The sequence below is a fragment of the Anguilla rostrata genome, chromosome 4 (assembly GCF_018555375.3).
Source record: "Anguilla rostrata isolate EN2019 chromosome 4, ASM1855537v3, whole genome shotgun sequence".
In the NCBI taxonomy this organism is placed as follows: Eukaryota; Metazoa; Chordata; class Actinopteri; order Anguilliformes; family Anguillidae; genus Anguilla; species Anguilla rostrata.
Window position 1 is genome coordinate 25110206 of NC_057936.1, and position 12078 is coordinate 25122283.

Below are 12078 nucleotides of genomic sequence, written 5' to 3' on the forward strand. Positions count from 1 at the left end.
ACCTGCAGAACGGTAGATCTCTAGGAACAGGGTTGGGCATATTATCATTCATATTATTGTTTGGAGAATATACAGTGTATTTTGGGGCAATATTTAATTAGCTATAACCAGCAACAACAGGTTTGCCAGGTGATATTACATAAGAATTAGATAATGAAGTCATTTTATTAAAGATACATTATCTCCAATCAGGCTCAGAGGTGGGAGGGGCTTACAAAGTAGATGTCTGTGATTGGCACGTCCTCCCCTTCTTCCACGGAGGCTTGGCTGGCGCAGCCGGACAGCTGGCTGCTCGTGTCGGGCTCCACCACCACCTTGGGGCTGGGCGGTGGGGTGGCGGAGGACGCTACTGCCGCCTCAGGAACCTCGCTGGGGACACAGAGACGCAGGGGCCCGTCAGAACTCGCTGCACGCACATACATACACACACACACACACATACATACACACACACACACACATGCACATACATGCACACACATACATACACACACATGCGCATGCACACATACACACACACACATGCGCACGCACATGCACATACACGCACACACATACATACACACACATGCGCACGCACACATACACACACATATACGCACACATGCACACGCACGCGCACACACACACATACGCGCACACATGCACACGCATGCATACACACAAGCATGCACACACACAAGCATGCACACACACAAACATGCACGCACACACATATATACACGTGCACGCAAACATGCGCACACACACAAGCATACACACAGGTGCACACACACACACACGCAAATGTGTGCACGCATATAAACACACACACACGCACACACCTCAGGCTGAGCCTGGCGTATTCAGCCCGTGTGGCTGTTTAACTTGCCCAGGCACATTACCGTCTTAAAGGAGCTCAAGACAATCACTACAATGGAACGGCTGGATTTGGGTGACCTAGGTGAACTACTGCACAGAGCACACGGTCAACACTAATGACACACTTGGGTCTCTCTCAGCTCAAGCGTGTGACGACTTGTGCTTCAAATTTAAGAGCACCGCTCTTAAAGTGCGTTTCTGAGACCTGCCCTGATTGGCTGAGGGCCAGTCAGGTATCCTTGGGGTCCCGTTGCTATGTAAAGAATATCGCACAACAATAAGAAAGCAGCGAGTGAGATGCCTTTGGTACGACAGGGCTGCCAGATGGCAAATTCTACCCCCCCTCCCCCCCCAGCCCGTGCCCCCTCCCTGCTTCTGAATATGGCCTTGGGGCGTATGTCTGTACGGCTGTCACTCAACCTTACAGCGGCCTGCTTCTGCTCAGTCTGCTTTACCTCCCACAGCCCCTCCTGGCCCACACTTAACCTAATTACTCTGCCGCTCTACATACAGTCAGCTTATCCGTCAATGACTTTATGCAGCGTCCATCTGGATTACTCAATGGACTACAGGTCCCATAATGCAAATGGAGGTAAAAGTGCCCTCCAGTCTAATTCCTCTGCTGTCCTGAGTGTGTGAGATATTGGGCTGTTTTCTCTATGCCAGTGTTTTTGTAATCTATGGGCCAAAATATGTTACAGGAGTGTATGAGGTGGGTCCCAAATTGAGTCACTAGTTCTCTAGACTATACTAATAAACGTATTTGACGGGACCCTGAAAGGTAATAAATTTCAAATTTGGGTCGCCGATATAAAAAATCATTTTAACAATGTTTAAGAAGCAGTGCTCTACCTCGTCCATGCAGGGCTGTGGTAGAGGTGGGGTAACGGAGGGGGGTGTGATTACCTGGGCTCTGGAGAGGGCTGGGGAGGGGCCATGCAGGGCTGTGGTAGATAGGGGTAACAGAGGGGGGTGTGGTTACCTGGGCTCGGGAGAGGGCTGGGGAGCAGCCATGCAGGGCTGTGGTAGAGGTGGGGGGTGTGGTTACCTGGGCTCGGGAGAGGGCTGGGGAGGGGCCATGCAGGGCTGTGGTAGAGGTGGGGTAACGGAGGGGGTGTGGTTACCTGGGCTCTGGAGAGGGCTGGGGAGGGGCCATGCAGGGCTGTGGTAGAGGTGGGGTAACGGAGGGGGGTGTGGTTACCTGGGCTCTGGAGAGGGCTGGGGAGGGGCCATACAGGGCTGTGGTAGAGGTGGGGTAACGGAGGGGGGTGTGGTTACCTGGGCTCTGGAGAGGGCTGGGGAGCAGCCATGCAGGGCTCGCTGTCGTGTCTCTTCACCTCCACCTCCACTGTGATGGTCTGCTGCTCCTCCTCCTGCACATGCGTCCTGCTCCAAAACCCACACACACGCAGCAGGAGATGAGTGTAGTCAACCGGCAGAAACACACATACACACACACACACACACACACACACACAAGCGCACACTCACACTCACACACAGACATGCACTCGCCCTCAATGTCTTATTATATAAAGCCTCACAGCAAACATACTGCAGTTTATAACCAATGAAAAACATTATAAATGTTCATAAGAGACCTACCTTCCCTCATGTCCTAGAGACTGGGTGTGCCTCCTACAGAATAAAGAAAGAAACACTGAGGAGCTCTGCTTTCTCCACGAGTGTATGGATGTTCAGAGTGTGTGTGTGTGTGTGTGAGTGTGCATGTGTGTGTGTGTGTGTGTGTGTGAGTGTTTTTGTCAGTGTGTGTGTGTGTGTGTTTTGTGTGTGTGTGTGCAGTGTGTGTGTGTGTGTGTGTGTGTGTGAGTGTTTTTGTGTGTGTGTGTGTATGTGTGTGTGTGTGTGTCGAGTGTGTGTGTTTTGTTTGAGTGTGTGTGTTGTAGTGTATGTGTGTGTGAGTGTGTGTTTGTGAGTGTGTGTGTGTGTGAGTGTGTGTGTGAGTGTGTGTGTGAGAGTGTGTGTGTGTGTGTGTGTGTGAGAGTGTGTGTGTGTGTGTGTGCGCCTGTGTGGGGATGTACCTGTAGCGAGGGTGCTCAGAGGTGTCTGAAGGGGAGCGCTCTGGAATGGAGAGAGAGGTGGTGGAGGACAGCGTGGTGGCAATGGACGCTGTGGTGGCCTCCTCGAAAGATGGAGGGGTGCAGGGAAGGAGGTCTGGCCGACCTGAGGGAAAAAAAAGAGAGCAAGAAAGAAAGAAAGAGAGAGGAAGAAAGGGAGAGAAAGACAGAGTTCTATCACCCAGTGATAAGATTCACTCAGTGTCTAGAACTAGCTGGACAGATTGGCACAGTAATTATGCAGTTGATTCGGGTTAGCTGGGACTGGCGCTGATGGTTAAAAGCTATACATCGCTCCCTGTCCCAGTTTAAAATGGAGCCCTGTGTGCCGTGCTCACCCTCGTCCTCCAGAGTGGGGAAGCTGCGCGCCCCTCGCAGGTCGAAGATGTTGTCGTCGCGGTCGCAGGGCAGCTGGCAGGCCGACCAGGCTGCCCCGGGACCCGAGTATTTGGGCACGGTCAGCGCCACTCGGCCTTTCTTAGAGGGGGAGGACTTCAAAGCTGCAGAAACAGCAAGAGGAACGGTCAAGGCTGGGACACAATCCAATCAGTGTGTGTGTGTGTGTGTGTGTGTGTGCGCTCGTGTCTGTGAGTGTGTATGTGTGTGTGCGTGTGCCCGTGCATGTGTGTGCGTGCGTGCGTGTGTGAGTGTGTGCGCGCTCGTGTCTGTGAGTGTGTCCCCGTGTGTGTATGGTGTGTGCTTGTGCCCATGCATGTGTGTGTGTGTGCGTGCATGTGTGTGCGTGCGTGTGTGTGTCTGTGTGTGTGTACGTGCGTGTGTGTGCGTACTCATCTAGGTACTCACAAGAGTTCTTCCTGAAGACGGTGCTGCTCATGAATTTGAAGAACCTGTCTGCATAGAAAGAGGGCCGATGGACGGACACCGTGTCCTAAGGGAAGGAGAGCGTGCGTTTAAAAACACGCCTGTGGGAACACACTTCACTCCGGTGACATAGGCAAACTGCCATTAGTGCCATGGTACGGGTAGAGAACTTACACAAGACTCACAGCCCATAGTAAGTGTATCAGTGCGTTAAGATCGCAGGGCGAGCCCGGCCAGATTAAACGCTGGGTCAGGTTAAACGCTGGGTCAGATTAAACGCTGGGTCAGATTAAACGCTGGGTCAGGTTAAACGCTGGGTCAGATTAAATGCTGGGTCAGATTAAATGCTGGGTCAGATTAAATGCTGGGTCAGGTTAAATGCTGGGTCAGGTTAAATGCTGGGTCAGATTAAATGCTGGGTCAGATTAAACGCTGGGTCAGATTAAATGCTGGGTCAGATTAAATGCTGGGTCAGGTTAAACGCTGGGTCAGGTTAAACGCTGGGTCAGGTTAAACGCTGGGTCAGATTAAACGCTGGGTCAGGTTAAACGCTGGGTCAGATTAAATGCTGGGTCAGATTAAATGCTGGGTCAGGTTAAACGCTGGGTCAGGTTAAATGCTGGGTCAGATTAAATGCTGGGTCAGATTAAATGCTGGGTCAGATTAAACGCTGGGTCAGATTAAATGCTGGGTCAGATTAAATGCTGGGTCAGGTTAAACGCTGGGTCAGTGCAGCCGGGGTCTCGTTGGTGCTCACGGTGCGGAGCTCCTACGGCTCAGAGAAACGGCGCGGCGCTAACGTCCCGGGCTCCAGCGGCTCGTTCAGAGCGCCGCCCGACGCGCCGCCGCGGGAGAAGAGCGCTGCAGACGTACACGTGTCTCAATGCATAATTAAACACCTGCCGCTCCGTCCCAGATCCCACCGCTAACGACGCGCTCCTGCCTGGCGCTCGCCCGCGCCGCTAGGGACGGCGTGTACATTACCGGCAGGAGCGGCGGGGGGACGGCGTGTACACTACCGGCAGGAGCGGCGGGGGGACGCACTGCAGGTCGGCTGGGAGGAGCGGCGGGGGGACGAGCTGCAGGTCGGCTGGGAGGAGCGGCGGGGGGACGAGCTGCAGGTCGGCTGGGAGGAGCGGCGGGGGGAGGAGCTGCAGGCCGGCTGGGAGGAGCGGCGGGGGGACACGCTGCAGGTCGGCTGGGAGGAGCGGCGGGGGGACGAGCTGCAGGTCGGCTGGGAGGAGCGGCGGGGGGACGAGCTGCAGGTCGGCGGTGAGGAGCGGCGGAACACAGGCCGCCACGGATCAAAACAGAGAGCAGCCTAATGCAAGCAAGCTGGGTAAAGGAACCTGTATCTCAGGTCAGCGTCAGTGTGCTTCCTACTGGGGTGAAGGAGAGCAATGAGTCTTCAGAAGGGAGTGAGACCTCAGAAGGGAGTGAGTCCTCAGAAGAGAGTGAGTCCTCAGAAGAGAGTGAGTCCTCATAAGGGAGTGAGTCCTCATAAGGGAGTGAGTCCTCAGAAGAGAGTGAGTCCTCATAAGGCAGTGAGTCCTCAGAAGGCAGTGAGTCCTCATAAGGGAGTGAGTCCTCAGAAGAGAGTGAGTCCTCATAAGGCAGTGAGTCCTCAGAAGGCAGTGAGTCCTCAGAAGGGAGTGAGTCCTCAGAAGGGAGTGAGTCCTCAGAAGAGAGTGAGTCCTCAGAAGGGAGTGAGTCCTCAGAAGGGAGTGAGACCTCAGAAGAGAGTGAGTCCTCAGAAGAGAGTGAGACCTCAGAAGAGAGTGAGTCCTCAGAAGAGAGTGAGTCCTCAGAAGAGAGTGAGTCCTCAGAAGGGAGTGAGACCTCAGAAGAGAGTGAGTCCTCAGAAGAGAGTGAGTCCTCAGAAGGGAGTGAGTCCTCAGAAGGCAGTGAGTCCTCATAAGAGAGTGAGTCCTCATAAGGCAGTGAGTCCTCATAAGAGAGTGAGTCCTCAGTACAGAGTCCTCAGATGGAACCCAAGCTGCTTCAGAACGGAGCGTCTCACTCAGGACAGTGCTACGCTCATGAGCTACGCTTACAGGCTGGCAGCCGCTCTTACGGCAGCCTGCCGGGGCTCTGAATCGGGAGAATCGGCACCCGCTGCTTGATTAATGAATGAAGGGAGGGAGTGGGGTTACCCGTGGGGCGAGAGTTCACACCGCAGCCAGACAGGGGCCGAGACGGGCGCTGCCCCGCGGCCCACGATAAATTACTCAAACCCAGCTGGAGGGTGTCAATCTCAAAGTCTCCGCCCCTCTTGAGCCACACCACCACAGTCTGCCTGGAAGTCTATTTTTCAGAACCGTTAGGCGAGACATAGGCGGTGCCATACCGTATCAGAGTGAGGGTATATCCGAGTATAAAAAAATACACTTTGGCATTTTTCAGTGGGAAGTCTTAGCAATGACTATAGGCTAAATTGTGGGGTGGGGGTTAAAAAAGATTAAATGAATTACTCACTCCATCATGAACAAGAGCCTTCCATGTGTGCTCCAGTTTCTTTATTAGCCTACAACAAACACAGCACAAAGTCATGTGGCTTCAAGCATAAAACACGAACACGTTAAAGCCATGCCTATTGCTTTTATATCACCGCGCTACGCAGACAAGATGTTTTATTACCAGTGAGGGCAGTCGCTCTCCTGGAGAGTAAATGAGCAGAGGCGGTCGATGGCAGTGGCAGATTTACCTGTAGGACTGCAGGATGTCGATGATTCCGATGTAGAGCAAGAGACGCTCCCCTTTGCTGTTGACTGCAGGGATGCCGCCCATTCTGCAGAAAGACAGCAGCGGACATTCATTTCACTGCAGCGTCTACTGCGGGTGTGAGGCTACGGCTGAGAACACGTCCAGCGCACCACACATTCCCAGCCCAAGCATATGGGGGGGGGGGGGGGGTAAGTGGCATTATCGGAACAGTGACCAGACCTGGGTCAAAAACTGTATCTTAAATTGCGTTCTGAAAACATTTTAGATGGCGGTGCAATCTGAAAACACTTCTGTGGATCCCTGGGTTTTCCACAAGACACACTACTAACCAAAAAGCACAGTATTTGTTTCATATTGTGGAAAATACATTGCTTTTTAAAAATGGCAGTCACCTGTGGGTATTGTAGTAGTATCTTAAATGGTTAAATCAGTGATCTTCATTCCTGGTCCTGGTGGGCTGCTGGGTTAGTTACTACTCGGCACTTAATTGATCAATTAAAGCAGTCGATTACACAGTTAACCTTGTCTCTTGGGTCTGAACTGGTTGCTGATATCAAGGCGAAAACAAAAACGAGGACCGGCCTGGACCAGGGCCAGGAATGCAGATGACTGGGTTAACTGATTGGTAATGAAGGGCTGGACCCAGGCCTCCGGGCGGGACGGCGACTCACGTGTCGTCGGTGTCGATGGACTCGCCGCAGGCCGCGGCCCCCTGGATGGACTCCATGGCGGTGGAGTACAGGGCCTTCTGGGCCACGGGCCTCTTCTCGTCGCTGGAGCCCGGCGAGCCCTCGGTCTGCCTGTCCCGCTCCGCCTGGTCCAGGTTGTGCACCCCCAGCAGCAGGCTGTAGTCCATGATCTTGAAGCTCTCCAGAACCTGAAACGCACCGTCGCACGGCACAGTCTAGAGTTTGGAAAGTCTAGGGGTCAGAACGTAAAATTCCTGCCATGTGTTTCTTCCACCAATGAACTCAGCCAGCTGATTCTGCTAATTAGTTTTACCTCCTGGCTGAAGAACTGGGCCATTTAATGGGCTAATTAGCAAATCCAGATTGGAACAAACTGCCTGGCAGGACTTTTACTTTCTGAACCTGGATTTTCTGCCTCTGAGTACTGTCTCTGAACATCAGGAGGGGCTTTACTGTAGTTCAGTGGGAAAGTTAAGAGCTGTTGCCTTGGAGATGGAAAAGAAAAAGGCATATAGTAGTGATGGATTTTGAGCGATGATTCATGAATCTCATAATGAGTGAAAGCTTCCAAGTGCTGTCACTGGTTCATCTGTACTAATAAAGTGCTGTTGTTCTCCATGGCAGAATGCAATGATTGCGTCAATTCAGTGAGTCTCTGGCAGTTCACAATGGTGCCAACCATTTTTGGTTTCATGAGGCCCACCCATTATTAACATAGGTAGCACACAGCATAGTTCTATTAGTTTAAAAATTATTATTGTTCACAGGAAAAATAATGAAATGTATATCCAGTACTTAACCCATTGAAGAGTATGTTTTTTGGAAAGTTTTTTCAGAATTCCAAGCCAGTGTTCTAGAAGTTACCAGCACTGATTGTGACATCAGCATTAGAATGTTCACTCAAGAACGTTCCATCACGTGTGCAGAGCTTCGGGCGCCTTCAGGCTCCGCCCCCTTACCAGGCAGTCCCTCTGCAGGGTCTTGACCAGGGCGCTGTGGGTGTCGGTGTCCAGCATCAGGCCGTCCTGCAGGTCCTGCATGAAGTCCAGGTCCTTGAAGGTGGGCTTGGCCTTCTCCCGCTCCTTCCTGGAGGCGCGGCGCTTGTAGGTGGAGCCCTTCAGGTCGTACTTGAGGTGCATGCGCACCACGCGCGGCAGGATGTTGTTCATCACCACCACGCGGATGTTCTTGCCCCCCGACTGGACGCAGTACAGCCCGAAGAACTTGGGGAGCAGGGTGCGGGGGTTCTGGTTCAGGTTCTGGAACAGGAGGAGAGACAAAGCGAGGAGTTACTGACAGCGAAAAAATCCTCCCTTCCAAATGATACTGATTAAATGTATTCACCTCAGAAATAAAAATAGTCCCTCAAACTAGAAATATTCTGTAAAGTGATCTGCTGTTGATACTTATTTTAATATGTAAGAAGCTCACATTATACTGTTATTTTCCATTTATCATAAATTACTGATGAAAGGCTATGCTGAAGAGCCTTGTGAATACTAAAAGATTCCACAACTGCACTGTGGAATTTATGATAGGGAAAAAAATGTGCCACGTACACAGAAATACAAGAACACCATTAATAGCTGTTTATGAAAAGGCCTTGGTCGATTAAAATCACCCATCCATGAGATTAAATCAATCAACATGTTAGGTCACCAGATCTGTCCTCATTCGTGCAAGTTAGCAGTGGATATTCATATAGATCCTAAAGGCAAAGCAATACCAGGAGAAGCAATATGTGAATTCACACGCCAAAACAACACCATGCAATTAAGAATACCCTCCAAAACAAAACCAGACAATTTACCGGATTAAATAGTACATTCACAAAGGGGGCTTCACTTAAGTAAAAAATGAGCTTTATCTCTATCACAGGGTCTGGAAATGGAAGCTGCCCCTTTGCACCGTAAGCATTTAGGAATTGCATTCTGGGTAATGCATTTCTGCCATTAACCAAATTCCTACACATTCATGCTTTGACAAGTCCATCGGCCCTTTGTGAATCTTCACCCAAACACCATGGCGACGATCCATCCAACTACCAATTAACCAATCAGCGGACAATGTGAACTGACCGATCGCTTTATGCCCAATCCGATTAGTGTAATGACCCCACACGCCCATTCAAACCAAGCCGAAGGCCTGAGGGCCCTGTGTTAACTGTCTAACGGGCGCAGGCAGAGTGTGTTAGAGTGTGCTGAGGGTAAACACAGCTGCAGGCCTCTCAGGGCCAGGGGGCCACGGGGCCACAGGGAGGGTCACCTCTGGGGACGACGGCCTTCAGAAGGACAGCCTACAGAGAGACGGCAGTCCTGCCGTCCGAGTGCCAGAGCACTGCTGTAAGAAGCTCACCCCACACGCGTGCGTGAGGAGAACGAGGAGGACCAAGGCTAGGACAGGGAGAGCACGAGAGAGAGAGAGAGAGAGAGAGAGAGTGAGAGAGTGAGTGAGAGAGAGAGAGAGTGAGTGAGTGAGAGAGAGAACGAGTGAGTGATTGAGTGAGTGAGAGAGTGAGAGTGAGAGAGAGAGAGAAACATGAAGTGGACAGATGTTCATAACCTGGACAGAGCAAAAGACATGAAGTGATAAATGGCTTCCTGAGGCTGCTGGGCTGTGCTCATTCACCCGGGCAGGGCGCCTGACCCCGGCGTGGGGCTGAATTTATCCCCTCGCTGCGGTCCCATTAAAGCGCCTGCTCTGGAGGCGGAGTCACGCGGGAGGTCAGTGTAAATGACCAGGCCCCGGTCGCCAGAGCCGCGTTTCGCAGGGCGAGGGACACGCGGCTCAGTGCATTAATCCCTGCGGACTTCACGTCCACACGGCCCCCCCACGGGCCCCGGACCGCCGTCTGAAATAGAAAGGTGAGCCGTTACGGCGGCGTCGCGGTTCGACCGGCCGCTTCCAGCGCGACCGGCGGAATTAATCCGGCACGGTTCCCCGCGCCGTTCCTGACCTGAGGCCGGGCTGAGGCCGGTCTGAAGCGGTTAAACCGGTCTGAAGCGGACCGAGGCTAAAGCGCGCGGCTCGGCCGGGTCACAGAAGAGAACGACCTTTACGAGAGGTGGGTCTTTAAAAAAACACACAAAAACATACATATAGTGGCATTTATGAAGGAAAGCCATTTTGCATCGGCGGCAAGCTCAACATGGCCGCCATTATCCCCGTACCGAGCCCCGGGACAAAAAGAGAAAGACAGACAGGAGGTAGAGAAAAAAGAGTGAGAGAGAAAGCACAGGGAGAAGTGACAAAAGAGTGAGAGAGGGAGGGTGAAGGGGAGAAGGAGAGAGTGACAGCAGGGAATGGTGAAGGGGAAATAAAGAGAGTGAGAGAGGGAGGGTGAAGGGGGGAAGGAGAGAGTGAGAGAGGGAAGGAGAAAGGGAAATGGAGAGAGTGAGAGAGGGAGGGTGAAGGGGGAAGGAGAGACTGAGAGAGGGTAGGAGAAAGGGAAATGGAGAGAGTGAGAGAGGGTAGGAGAAAGGGAAATGGAAAGAGGGAGGGTGAAGGGGGAAGGAGAGAGTGAGAGCGGGGGATGGTGAAGGGGAAACAGAGAGAGCAAGAGAGGGAGGGAGAAAGGAAGAAGGAGAGACTGAGAGAGGGAAGGAGAAAGGGGAATGGAGAGTGAGAGAGGGATAGATGGTGAAAGGGAGATGGAGAGCTAGAGTGAAGGGGAGCAGCAAAGAGTGAGAGAGAGAGGGAGGAAGAAAGGGAGAAGGAGAGAGGAAGAGAGAGGGAGGGAGAAGAGGAGAAGGAGAGAGGCAGGTGCGCTGGGGCAGAGCTCACCATGTAGTATCCAGGCAGCAGCTTCTGCAGGAATTCTGCTTCCTTGTGCATGACGGTCTTGATGATGAACTCGTCGTCCCTGGTGACGTAGAAGACGGAGCCGCTGGCCCCCGGATTGGACAGCTCAATCAGGGGCTCGTTGCAGAGGGAATACTGAGGAAACGCAGAGACAGAGTCACTCACCGTGAAAATAACATCACTCTCTGAGGGCCAGGGCCTCACACAACACGCTTCAAACCATTTCATATTTTCTACAATTCTCAAGTGTTTTCCATCTAAAATATAACAAGTCTGCACATTTTCATATTCATTTTCACTAATCTGAAAAACCCTCCCGAGGAGGGCGGCTGGCGTTCCCTCTCTGGGCTTAATAAGAAGGGCATTAGTGTGCTAATCTCCATCTGGAGCCGGGCGGGGTGTGCAGGGCAGATACTGCGAGCTTAGAGACAGAGCCGCGCAGTCTGGATAAGTCACGGATCAGCGGCGGGAGGCGAGCTCACACGCGATCAGCCGGAGGAGCTGCAGCAGGACAAACCGACGGGTTAAAACTGGCGGGACGTGCCTGCAACGGCGAGAACACGCCCCCCACCCCCCACCGGTCAGTTTCAGACCCCCCACCTGTAGCAAAATTCCTCTGCACCTAATTGGCTCACGCGGAAATGTAGTCTGTGTCAACGTGAGCAGCACGTCGGCCGGGCTGTTTGTCTACGCCCTAACTGCACGGGAGACGACGCGCGTCACTTTTCACACAGGAAGAGGCGTTAATCAAAGCAGCCTTTCATACGGCGCCGGGTGGGGAAATGAAGTCATAGCCGGCAGGCGAGGCGCGGCGGGGGTACGTGTCGGGAAGCGGAGGGGGGGGGGGGGTCCTGGCGAGATGGCAGGGTGGAGAAGCCGTCCTACGGGGACCGGGAGAGCAATGTGCGCGAGTCTCGCCTTCAGGCCCCCGAGGAGAGCCGTTAAAACGAAGCCAGCGTGACACCGCCGCCCCACAGGCCACGCTATGAGGGGAGAGAACCGCCCCCTACCTCCTCCCCGAACCCTCTCCTGAGCCCCTCACACTCAAACACACCGCCCCGGGGTGTTTATTTCCACCGAGGGGAACTCAACACACACACACA

General features: G+C 52.9%; 1 protein-coding gene across 5 annotated transcripts in view; it reads right to left on the minus strand.

Annotated features, from left to right (window-relative positions):
- Nucleotides 1-12078, minus strand: part of pip5k1ca (phosphatidylinositol-4-phosphate 5-kinase, type I, gamma a) — a 51962-nt gene that overhangs the window by 10751 nt on the left and 29133 nt on the right. For 4 of the 5 annotated variants that reach the window (XR_010329508.1, XM_064331743.1, XM_064331741.1 and 1 more), the window contains exons 6-16: nt 10958-11110; nt 8134-8433; nt 7157-7362; nt 6466-6549; nt 6237-6285; nt 3744-3828; nt 3278-3439; nt 2904-3045; nt 2467-2499; nt 2140-2250; nt 216-369 (exon numbers count right to left, since the gene is read on the minus strand). Coding sequence is in view for 4 of the 5 variants with exons in the window: in XM_064331743.1 (XP_064187813.1) it covers nt 216-369; nt 2140-2250; nt 2467-2499; nt 2904-3045; nt 3278-3439; nt 3744-3828; nt 6237-6285; nt 6466-6549; nt 7157-7362; nt 8134-8433; nt 10958-11110 (1479 nt within the window). In the remaining variant the exon portion in view is untranslated. The remainder of the gene's footprint in view (nt 1-215; nt 370-2139; nt 2251-2466; nt 2500-2903; nt 3046-3277; nt 3440-3743; nt 3829-6236; nt 6286-6465; nt 6550-7156; nt 7363-8133; nt 8434-10957; nt 11111-12078) is intronic. The other variant, XM_064331742.1, reaches the window with a different exon arrangement.